Below are 13,027 nucleotides of genomic sequence, written 5' to 3'. Positions count from 1 at the left end.
TGAACCCGCTATCTTGGGATCCGGAGGCCGACACTCTACCGCTGATCCACAGAGGCAGCTAGAGAAATGTCAGAGATAATCTAAGATAGAAGGTGCCGGGAAGTATCGCGCATCATTGAAAGGGCACTAGCGACACATAACCCTAACTAAACCTCTGTGGTATCATATACAATAGTCTAATGGTGTGAATAATTCGTTGCTTATCAGAGCCCACTGCGGGCTGTACTCGCATTTAAATTGGAATCTGATCGTTCAAATACATGTTCTAGTACAACAAACCATCCCGACACAGGTCAAAATATTTAGCATCCTAACTGTACAGAGCTGACCGAGCGGGTTGGCCGTGCGGTTAGGGGAGCGCGGCTGTGAGCTTGAATCCGGGAGATAGTGGATTCCAATCCCACTGTCGGCAGCCCTGAAGATGGTTTTCTGTGGTTTTCCATTTTCACACCAGGCAAACGCTGGGGCTGTACCTTAATTAAGCCCACAACCGCTTCCTTCCAGCTCCTAGGCCTTTCCTATCCCATCGTCGTCGAATATGTGGTGGTACGACGTTAAGCTAATAGCAGAACTGCACATCTCTGGTCGTGTTCTTCTCACTAGCACCGCTAGGACGTCAATCTCTGCCCCTCCAGCTAAAGAGATAGTTCAGTCGGCACTAAGACAATTTTTTTCTGCATATGTTCCTATTCTGTGTGAGCGTTACTCACCGTCATAATACTGTCCTAGAATGTGTATCCAATTGCTTTTATTTTTATTTTTTAATTTGTACTTCCTACAATGATAGGTTGCCTAAATCTGGCAAAGTATACCATAACACTTAAATATTGAGGGAGTATTTCTGCCCGAAGGCAGGTCCGAACCTCCTCAGAGGTGTGCCTGAGCCGGAGTTTACGTACGGTAGGGTGGCCAGTTCCTTTCCGCTCCTCCATTCCCTTACCACCCACCAACAGCGCGTGGCAACCCATCCAAATCTTGACTACGCCCAATGTTGCTTAACTTCGGAGATCTCACGGGATGCGGTGTTTCAACACGGCTATGGCCGTTGGCCTTAAATATTGAATGGACATGAAGAGTGTTCTGCAGTTAATTCCTCTCGTATGCAGTACTATACAGGTAATTTAAAACCATTTGAATGGAGCATTTAATGGCCAAGACGGCTAAATCCCAATACAGATTATTCGGAATGCCCACACTTTTGAAGAACTCAACTAAGAATTTTGATATGACTCCTCTTGCTCCGATGAAAAGTCCTACAACTCTTATGCAGGAGATGATGTATGATTCTTTGAAGTAGCTGATGGTTCGTTCATAGATGGCTCGCTTCTCCGCGTCTACCTATGCTGGCTGACTTGAGTCGACCTCACATCTAATGATGGGGTCCAAAATATATGCAAAGTCCTTTTCTCGGTCAATTGAGGTTATATCTATTCTCCGGTTGCTTCCACCATCAGCAACACGTGGCACCTCTTCATGTACCTCATAATGCTGCTGCAATTCTAGATCTTATTCTGTTGCACCTAACATTCCTAAGCAAGTGCCCCCCTGGATGTGAACCAAGAACATGAACTAGGGTTTCAGGCTCACTGCAGTGTCTGCAGTGGATTCCATCCCGGCTTCTCAAAATTGATAGAAAATAGAAATATTACTAAATTACTACCTTTTAAAACTGAGTTGTAAACAATAATGTTCCTTTTAATGACACATGAGGACGATAATACATATTACTGTCATGTCAACAGGAGCGCATAGTGAGTGTACATCGACAGAAGGTGGGCGGACTGGGGTTGAGTATCAAAGGAGGCGCAGAACACAAACTGCCCATCCTCATCTCACGTATCTTCAAGGACCAAGCCGCAGACCAGACGGGGGAACTCTTCGTGGGGGACGCAATAATAAAGGGTAAGTCTCAACCTCCTCTAACAGTGTCATGTTCATATGTTGACCTCCTCTAAAGTTGTCATATTCATGTTCCAGTTAACGGCGAATATATCACCTCTTGCACACACGACGATGCCGTCAACATCCTGAGGAACGCCGGAGATCTCGTCATGCTGACGGTGAAGCATTATCGGGCAGCGACGCCCTTTCTCCAGAAAGGCTGTGAGTATTACATTATTTCTCCTTATATGTGTACGGATATGTACCGATGTAAAGCCTGAAAAGAAAATTGGAAAGCACATGCCAATGGTGGTATTCAGAAATCAAGCTTAGAGCTTGTAGGTGTAGATACGTATTCTCCATTAGCGTCCTGTCTTGTGATTTGCTGAAACATCTAGTCCCACGGTCTGATATGCGACCAAAATTCCCGACCCACCAAGCGAGTTGGGCGCGCAGTTTTGAGCTTGAATTACGGGAGATAGTGGGTTCGAACTTTACTGTCGGCAGCCCTGAAGATGGTTTTCGTGGTTTCCCATTTTCGCACCAGGAAAATGCTGTGGCTGTGCCTTTATTAAGGCCACGGTCGTTTCCTTCCCACTCCTAGCCATTTCCTACCCCATCGCCGTCAAATGACCTATCCATGTCGTTGCGACATAAGACAAATTTAAAAAAACAAATCTCGACCTGACTCGGAACCCAGAACCCTCTGAAACGAAGGCCGCGACGCTTACCGCTCAGCCAAGGACCGGAGTTCACACATTAGGAATTACTTGAGAAAGCATATCAATTCGTCTGCTGCAGTTGTCTACGTGAGGACGGCGTGTAGCGATGGAGAAGAATGACTCCACTATGTATATTATTATTTTCTTTCTTTCTTTCTTTCTTTCTTTCTTTTTTCTTTCTTTCTTTCTTTCTTTATTTATTTCTTAATCTGTTTACCCTCCAGGGTTGGTTTTCCCTCGGACTCAGCGAGGGATCCCACCTCTACCGCCTCTTGGGCAGTGTCCTGGAGCGTGAGACTTTCGGTCGGGGATACAACTGGGTAGGATGACCATTACCTCGCCCAGGCTGCCTCACCGGGTATGCTGAACAGGGGCGTTGTGGAGGGATGGAAATACAGGAAGGGACAGACAAGGAAGAGGGAAGGAAGCGGCCGTGGCCTTAAGTTAGGTACCGTCCCGGTATTTGCTTGGAGAAGAAGTGGGAAACTACGGAACACCACTCCAAGAATGGCTAAGGTGGGAGTCGAACTCAGTTGACCTCTCGAGACTGAGTGGACGCCGTTCCATCTCTCGTACCACTTTTCAAATTTCATGGCAGAACCGGGAATCAGACCCGGGCCTCCAGGGGTGGCAGCTAATCGCACTAACCACTACGCCACAGAGGCGGACATTATTATTATTATTATTATTATTATTATTATTATTATTATTATTATTATTATTATTTGCGGTGGTCTCACGGTTTAAGGATTGTGAGCCTACCTTTCACTCCCAAGCTCCACGTTCGATTCCCGGTCATATATTGATCTGAGGTCTGATTGAAAGATGAGAGAGTTCGGTTTCATGGCTAAATGTTTAGCGTTTTGATCTTTGGTCCAAAAGGCTCCGGGTTCGATTCCCGGCCGGGTCAGCGATTTGAACTTTCATTAGTTAATTCGTATGGCTCGGGGACTGAGTATTTGTGCCGAATTCAGCATTAGAATTCATTCTCACAGACGCGCAACTCCCCTGTAGTGCTTCAGCTCAAAAGATCTGCAACATTGACGGAGTCTTGTAAAGTACTTATCTGGCCGTTTCTGAATTTCAGCGGCATGTATCTCTGGTTTCTCCAATATGAACATTGATTTTAACCAGGTAAGTACGACGGCTTCTAATATTGCGTACCTTTAGCCCTTTTCTTGTTTATTTGTTCTTACTTATTCATTCTGACACCAATACATTTTGCCATAAGATACAGAATAGCTCACAAGTTATTTGAAAAAAATAGTTGATTTGTTAGTTTCGTAAAATAAATATGAATGTACTCAAGAATATGCACTTTTTTAACGCTGCTGTGTTTTCCATACAAATGGTTCTGAATTATTGCCACTGAGAATTTTGTCCTGAATATTTCTGTCCAGTCTGTAAGATTGCCGCCATTCGACAAAATTTCAGAGGATATTCCCTGTAGTACCCAGAAGCAGTCCTTCGCTGTAGGCTCTCTGGAAGTAGGGTATTTTTGGTGAATATATATCCTGTTTACCTTTATCTATGTCATCTGGCTGGGAAAGAGAGTCTTCAAACCTTGGCGTAGAATCAATGATTTCTGCTTTGTTTTGTCTCCGATTTATGGCAGTTATATGAATACGGCGGTTACTGCTACACAGTGGACTTCTTCATGAAACTCAAGGTCCTTTTTCTTTGCGACTACTCGCTAATAAAGATCTCAAGGTGTTATGACGCTTAATGCGCCCTGAGGGCATCTCCCGAGCACAAGGGATGGATGGAAAATCAAACCCACGTCCCTCAGAACACGATTAAAAAGCCGGTACCAAAGATTTAAAAGCATTATCATCATCACCATCATGACTGTTATCACAAGCTGTTTGACAATCTCCGAAGTGCGTCGTGCTGTTTCAGTGCAGCGAGAGGAGCACCAGCTGGACAACGACAGTGCCAGTCAGCTGCGCTCTGAAGACGGCTGGCGGTCTCCATGTAACAGCAGACCCGGGTCCGGATCGTACTCTCCAGTCACAACCCACAAACGGTGGGTCGACATCATCACAGGTGAGTGGCAGCACGTTTCTTTATTTCACACCTACACTAACTACACCACTTGCGGCATCACTAGAAATATCAACATTTGTGTTACACAGGCTTCTAATATTGTGTACCTTTAGCCCATTTCTAGTGTATTCATTCTGTGTTATTATCGAATAAATACTGACGTTTAACTGTCAGAAGTCCGTCAAGTGTAAAACTCCGAATTTACCGTAGAAGTACCGGATACAAGTCATTTCAAGCCCCTCACTGCGAGAAACAATACTCCGTAAGACCAGGAGGGTCGCCGAAAGCAACATTTTAAGGCCCAAAAATTTACCATTTCCAAAACATTCTCCAATGTTGGAAACTGATCAAGAAATGGGCAGCCGTAACCACGGTATCAGCTCAAAATATCCTATTCAACTTTACCTGTAACTCCGTAGAGACAGCGCCCAAAATATGGCGGTTCTAACTTCAACAACCGCGTATTTTATGGTGCCATCTCTTGACATCCTTAAAAAAACCGCTCATTTTTCTTCAAGGCCTGCTGTGATAGCCTTCGAGCATATAATTCTCTGACTGCAACTGTAAGCAGAACACAATATGACCATTTTTGCTATATTCCTTCAGACTGATGTACTTCACTTATCAAATCAACGAAAATACGTGTTTTTTAATGTTTGTAATATATTAAAATTGTATAGAAAAAGCCTGGTTTGTCGACAATGAATCCTCGATATGTCCCTGCTTACGCCGATGGTCCGCGAAAATTACGCCCAACTTCAGCTGATTCGTATCGTGGCGCCGTGTTCTGCTGGCAGCGCCCTCTCTATCTATTTGTATGCTCGAAATAGATAGCACACTTTACTGCCCGATTTTGCTCTATGATACAATCTAGCAATTTATTCTCTGGAAAATTAATATCATTTCCATGAATGAGTATGGAATGCTTGCTTTCATTTGCGGATTACGTGTTTCAATCGTATGTAACGTAGTTTTGCATTCCTTTTCGTTTTTACTACTAAAACGATGCCTTTATCACGCATTTTCTTGACTCTGTTTATTCCAAGATGTAGAGACTTCGTTTCCGTCGTAGGCTGCAGCAACTAGGAAGTCTGCTATAAATCTTCCACCTCACCTTTATCATTAATTGAAATCATAACGAAGTCCTTAGTTATAGAAAATCTGCTCGTTCATGAGATTCTACGACGTCAGCTTAACTCTAAACAAGCCTCAAGGTAAATCGCTGAAAGTAGCAGGGATTAATCTCCAAACTCCGCGTTTCTTTCATGGTCAATTTTTTGCAGCTCATTCCAGGGTTGGAATTTAACCGGAATTTACGCACTTACGGTCCGAATAGTTTGACACGTAATATTGTTTATCCTACGGCGCTGGATTAATTAGTACGTTTACACGGGGAGTGAGATCGATTTGAGTACACTTACCGTATTGAATACGATCTCCGTTTACATGTAGTAAGTAACGTATTTGAGTATCGTATTGAATCCGCCAGGCAACATCGACATATACAGACGATGCAGAATTGTAGTAAAATCGATATCACCTCTTAGAATTTAAAAACGCCAAATGCAATAGAAGCCCAGGAGATAACTTTCAGTTTTGAAAGTATGTGTGGTATTCCAAATGTAATTGGTGCAATAGATAGAACGCACATTCCAATTTTACCCCAAAGAGAAGGATATCGTGATTTTCTTAATCGCCAGGGCTGGCCGTCTTATAATATGATTGCAGTTGCTGATCATTTCTACAGGTAAATATATTTACTGGCTTATTAAATTTGTTATTTCGACAGAACTTTAATGATAATGATTTTGTGAGAACAAACATGGAGTGTGTGCGCAGTCGCATTCAATACGATCTCAGTACGATCCGCGTTTACATGCAACTCAATTCGAACTGAGTCCCCGTTTACATGGCGTTTTCAATACGGGAAGTGTACTGATCGATCTGAATTTCAAAAGGTAACCAAACTGCAGAAAACAAATATAATTCCATTTATTTTCTTGATGTTTTTAAGTTACATTCTATTACCACAACAGTTCATGTCTATTACTTAACTGGAAACTTGTGGGGATATTAACGAAGAACATTATACATTGCGGGTGGAGTGCTGTTAGTTTTACAAGCTACATGTCAAAATATTGATTATCAATTATTTAAAATATCAAGTTGTTGACCATTGATACCATTCTGGTTTTACTTCGAATATAGTAACTAAGCTGTTTCAAATTCCCAAGATCAGCCGGTTTATTTCTAGATAAACAAATGAGATTTTGAATCCAATCAATGTCATGAAAGATGGAAAAGATGATCTTAAGGTCGGGTCTCCACTTATTAACATTTAACAACAACATGTTGAAACTGACATGTATACGAACATTTGGTTCATAGTTGACTTAACATGTTAACTTGATATGTTGACGTAAACATAAATTTAACATGCTGGCGTGTTTTCCGGTAGGATTGGAAAATATCTTAAATCAATTCATTGTTCGTGTGTCATCGGCATGGCTTCGGTAAAGTTCCTATAGATAAATTACATTAAGATCATGCTCAGACATTCTAAGAAAGTTTTAAATCCAAACTTGTATTCTATTTTAAGCTCATTCAGAATGTCATTCACATTGTGACTTCTATTCAAATATTGTTGTAACCACATTCTCCTTTCCTTCCTTCTCAAGAAGGGCCGATGACCTCGATGTTAGTCTCCTTTAAACAACAAACATCAACAAGATCCTTCTCAAAATCCTGTAAGAAGCAATAGTGGCAATAACAAAGGCCAAATATTCATCTGAGTCCACTATCCTTGTTTGCAAATGCAAGGCACCACCTAAATGTATTAATACACACTGATATGGTGAACTAGCTGTGTATAAACAAAGTTGAACGTTTTTATAAGTGTGGACACAATGTTGAATGAAACATCATTTAACATTTAACAGTTAACACGTTGGTGGTGTCACCAGTTAACATTTAAAAGTTTTAACATTTAACATGTTGTTATATCAGTAGAGACTGGCCTTGAAAGAACAGCCGTGTAAATTCTATACAACGAGCAAACAACCTTACCGCCGTATGTGGAAGTGATGTATTTTAAATAATCTGGAATTTTGCGGTTGTGACTTAAAGAAACAATTTACCAGACAGCAAGACTTCGCGCCTCTCTAGACAAATCTCAACATGTAACTCTGCTTCTCAAATGCTTATGTTATTTGTATATCATTTCCCCTGCGCCCAGTGTAGTCATTTCGCCGTATGATCTAGAGGTTGATAATACTGAAATGTTTGTTTACTTTTCCAGTTCCCCTGATGATGGCATACGTGACGCGGTATATCTTCGGCACGGACAAACTGCGGCCCAACTCGTTCGAAGTACGGGGGCTGAACGGTGTAAGCACGGGCATTATCCACTGTGATGACGCGGCCATTCTGTCCCAATGGCTCAAGTACATCACAGACAACATCGTGGGACTGACCAACCTGCAGGTTTTATTTTATCACTCATCTTATCACTTATATTTTGTCGTCCAGCGTAGGACTGTCACACATGCCGTGTTCATGTCTGGCATTAAATGTTAATTTACTCATGTTTATTGTGGTTTTTGAAGTTATAAGGTCGAAAATATTAAATACCTGGAGGGTTTTCCTGCTCGGGTATTAACCATCATCTCGACATTTTTGTTGATGATGCACATTTCAATAATACATCAGTCCTCAGTGACTTGTGTAATTTATTGTGTTCTTTCCATGCTTTGTGTTTCCTATTAGATAACAGATATCTTTACATATCTGTCTAAAACTATAAGAGTGCAGTGACAAGGAAACTTGAAAGGCAGATGTGTGCAATGCTATGTCACTCCTGAATATGTTCCCACAGGACAAGAAATTTCAGGGAACATCGACCTTTCACACAGTTCATGACTAGATATCGTATTTATATGCTCTATAAACCACCAACATAAGCCTGCAACTATGCTGAAAAAGTGGTGACATATGCATTTAAGAATGCACTTATTTTCTTGCTATTAAACACTTGTATGAAATGCAAACTTAACATTCCTGTACTGGACACACGCGATTCACCCACAGTAATATATAAAATCGTGATTATTAATAAACAACTGAAGGAAACACAAAAATCACACTATTTACAGCTGCGGCTGTTCCATTAGTACAGACAATCCGTGCATAGATTGTTGGACATCAATCTATCCGTGTTCACTGTTAAAACAATATGAACATTTCTCCTATATAAGACACGGTGTGTTAATACACATGATACATAAATCATTAAGGAAGGCTTTTAAGAAATCCGTGTAAAAAAAAACACGTAATTTGCTCTGCAGTACACAACAACAGACTTGTCCATTTTTTAATCTGTGGCGTTTATCTGTTAAAATTAGCTTCAACGCTCAGACCGATCTCTCTACATCGGCGAATGTAACAGGACAGTACTTGTATTCGGGAGCGAGTGTAGATGTTAAACGTTCTGGTAGATCCACGTTCTCAGTACAGCTATCATGATGTCGTAACCTGAATTACGTCTAAGGGCATCACGATATTTTGTTTGCAGACGGAGTCCGAGGTTTTCTGGGATACCTTCCAATTCACGCTTCACGTTCTCCATAATGTCGAGCGAATCACCAAGGTGCAATCCATGTGTTTCTAGCTTACCGATAGATTCTGGTACGATTTGGAAGTGTGTCTTGATAAATGCCAGTTCCCTTTGAGCCGTTTCATTGCCGAAAGTGTTCACGCCATTAATTACTTTACATGTTATTGAAGACTGCTCGTAAAACAGGTTAAAATATACATAGTAAATGTCGAAAACATGCACAATAAATCAGAAATTTAAGTGCGGCGATATCCAGTATTGGGGAGATAGTGGGTTCGAACCCCACTGCGGCAGCCCTGAAGATGATTTTCCGTGGTTTCCCATTTTCACACCAGGCAAATGCTGGGGCTTACCTTAATTAAGGCCACGGCCGCATCCTAACCACTCCTAGTCGCCATAAGACCTATCTGTGTCGGTGCGACGTTAAGCAATTTGCAAAAAAACTTAATAATCCGTCCAATTTCACCTTTATACGCATTTCTTTTTCGGTTTTCTCGTCATCACCAATCCTATATTGCACACCTCAATTAAAGATAGTTCAATTTTAAATATTACCCTAAATAATGTGTGCTACTTGCGTGCTATATTGAACATTTGGGCACAGCAATACTAATCTAATCACAGTTACAGAACCCGACCAGAAAGTGAATCACTCTTGCTGACACATCGCTAACACTATAATTTCAGGCAACGTTACTAGTAATAGCTCTTGACTAATGACTGACATTGTGGTTAGTTGTAATTCAATCTATTTGATATTCTAGGAGCTTGTTTACGAGTGATAGCAGTAGCACAGCAGAAATTAGGAGGAGGACGTTGCTAACAGGCATCTAAGTTTAACATTAAGAAATACATTTGCTAAATCTTTTATATGAAGTTAAATTTTGTATAGAAGTGAGAGCTGAATGTTAACGGTTTGAATGTGAAAATTGGGTGAACGACTAAAGGAATGAGATAAGGGAATATGAAAAAAAAAAATCGATGATCAGTACGGCATGTGTAGGCCACATAATGTGACACAACGAATTCCCATTGAACATATCGGTAGGTAAAAATTGTGCTAAGTAGAGAAAGCACAGTCCTCGGGAATGTTATTTTTAACAAGTCGTGCAAAGAGAAGGGAATTTGCCCTGGACACTGCAATCAGCCTACCGAGTAACTCCAGGGAACTATACCAATTGTCAACGGCGGATGAGTGGGAAGAAATTTAGGGCACTTTGTTGTCCTTGGGATGAGGCGGATGAACCATAGGTTGGTCAACGGCATCAGAATGTGCAAGGCAACAGGAAACTACCACATTAAAGGTCCTCTGGATATCCCTTGTAAAATCATTGTGGCTGCCTCCATAGCAAAATATTCCAGAGTTTCAATTCTCCCACTAGGATCTGTGGGGAGGGGGGTGATTCACTGAACGCTGTTACAGAAAGAAAATTACTTTCAGCAGTGAATCTGCGAACGTGGAATGTAAAATCGATTTATGAGGCAGGAAAGCAGTGATTCAAGGGATGCAGCGACTCAGAGTGACTGTGTTAGGACTGAGCGAAACCAGATAGCCGGGTACAGGGGAACTCACAATTAACCAGACAAAGATGTACTTGTTAGGGAATAGTGACCCCAGTCACTGGAACGGTGCAGTTAATTTAGATGACAAGCTCACTAGTCAAGTTGTCACTGGCTTCATGCCAATATCTGACAGAGTTCTTGCCATACAGATTCAAGCCTCGAACTTATTACAGGGGTAGTTTATAAATCTCATGTTCATAATGAGATTCCGTACTGACGATTTATAATATTCAAAATTTCTTTGAAAAAGGAAAAATTAAAAATCCACCTTAGTCAATACAGTTCGATATAGCCTATATTAAAACACACTTAAAAGCAAAGTCAACTCCATACAGGCCATGAAGGCCCTTGGAGGAGTGGAAGGTAAAGGCTTCCACCATTGTTAACTTCGGCACGTGATGGGGTAGAGTGGTTAGCTCTACGCCCGGCCGCCTTTGCTCCCAGGAATTAACCTGGTACTCATTTTTGGTGTAGGCTGAGTGAACCTCAGGGCCATATGCACCTCCGGAAGTGGAAATCTCGTTTCTTAAATATTACGACTTCCTGACGGGGATTCAAACCCACGTCCTTCCGGGCGAACCGAGCCCCTATTAAAACACACTTATAAGGTACATGTTTCGGCACAAATATTGTTCAGCCACATATAAAGCAATGAGGAGAGAAACGTATGATGTAAAGTGAAAAATAATGAAAATTGCCAACAATTATCACATGATAATGTCAATTTTGATAAAAATAGATATCAGTCTTTTTCAAAAAAAAAAACATATTTCTGTGTTCTTCATGAATTACTTTTTGAATGTTAAAAAATGAGGACAACGACTACAGATTAATAAGTAAAGCAGCAGACAAGCAGGGTTTCCTTTTTGAAGTCAACACGGAACATCGACCGAAAATGTTGACGTTGCTAAAAAAAACAGGAATAGCGTTCTATTAATCTAAAAAACAAAGAATATAAAGATACGACATAGTAAAATAAAAGAAAAGAAAAGAAAAACCAAGAATGCGCAAGTGAAAATCATGCAAAGGACCAAAAAATGTGACAACTGCTTGTTGAAGATTGACTGTAGAACGTAAACAAAGTGTCCCGAGCACAACAGGGGAAGGAGGAAGAGCGGAAAAAAGAAGGAGGAGGGGGTGAGGAGTTTAGCAGGGAGAGTTTGTGAGATGCAGGAGAAGTTTTGATTGGCGATGACCAAATTTATAACGTAATTGTCACTGCCCACGCATTTGTAATAATTTTCTTCATGGTAATGCCTATTATAATTGGAGGTTTTGGAAATTGATTAGTCGCACTAATACCTGGAGCTCCCGATATAGCTTTCCCTTGAATAAACAACATAAGTTTAGTTGTAGCGTAGTTTAAGCGTAGTTGTTTGTTTGCTCTAAATGTTTGAAATTATTTTCGTAGATACTGAGCAGATAACATTTCTGTGCTCTTTGTAAGATCTGAAGATCTTTTTTAAATGGACGTGAAATGATTATTATTATTATTATTATTATTATTATTATTATTATTATTATTATTATTATCATTATTATTATTATGTGCTCGTCGATGGCTAAAAATCTATTATGTTTCTTAGCATTAGTGTGCTCCGAATAACGTATTTGGAAACTTCTGCCAGTTTAGCCAACGTAGCTGGACGGGCATTGACGACATTTGAGCTTATATATTCCAGGATTAGAAAATGTATTACCAGCGTTAATAGTATGTGTGCTGAAAAAGTATTTGAATTGGTATTGTTAGTTCTGAAGTCTATCATGAAACTGTGTTTCTTGAAAAATGAGTAATCTGAAAGATTTCATTGTTATTGTATGTAAAAGTGAGAAATTTATTTTTGTTCGTGGGCCTCTATAACGAGGATTTTGGAGGGCTTATTTTTCAATTTGTGAATTATGTTATCAACAAAAGATCTGTTATAATAATTAAGGAGAGCAATATAATAGATGTTGACAATGTCCTTTTTGAAATTAGTAGTAGAAAGAGGGATGTTTTGGAGCTCTTTCATTAAGCTTCTGATTGTCTGAGTGTTGAGGGTCTTGTATTATGATGCTGCAAGTTCTCGTAGGTTTTTCATATATATTGCAGGTGAAAGAACTAATGTTTCTGGTGATTGTAAGATCCAATAACGGATTAGCTTCATCGACCATTTATACACTCATGACGATTACACTCCTCCCATATTTTACAAGTGATTTT

The 13,027-nt window shown here is 40.5% G+C and overlaps 1 protein-coding gene across 1 annotated transcript in view; it reads left to right on the top strand.

Moving 5' to 3' along the window:
• Positions 1-13,027, top strand: part of Syn2 (Syntrophin-like 2) — a 46,399-nt gene that overhangs the window by 21,082 nt on the left and 12,290 nt on the right. Inside the window, exons 2-5 of the mRNA XM_067154589.2 lie at positions 1,743-1,902; positions 1,978-2,103; positions 4,503-4,649; positions 7,948-8,132. Of these exons, the coding sequence (XP_067010690.1) occupies positions 1,743-1,902; positions 1,978-2,103; positions 4,503-4,649; positions 7,948-8,132 (618 nt within the window). The remainder of the gene's footprint in view (positions 1-1,742; positions 1,903-1,977; positions 2,104-4,502; positions 4,650-7,947; positions 8,133-13,027) is intronic.

Source organism: Anabrus simplex, chromosome 10, assembly GCF_040414725.1.
Source record: "Anabrus simplex isolate iqAnaSimp1 chromosome 10, ASM4041472v1, whole genome shotgun sequence".
Lineage (NCBI taxonomy): Eukaryota > Metazoa > Arthropoda > Insecta > Orthoptera > Tettigoniidae > Anabrus > Anabrus simplex.
The sequence above is the reverse complement of the archived record's forward strand: the minus strand, read 5'-3'. Positions and strand labels throughout refer to the sequence as shown.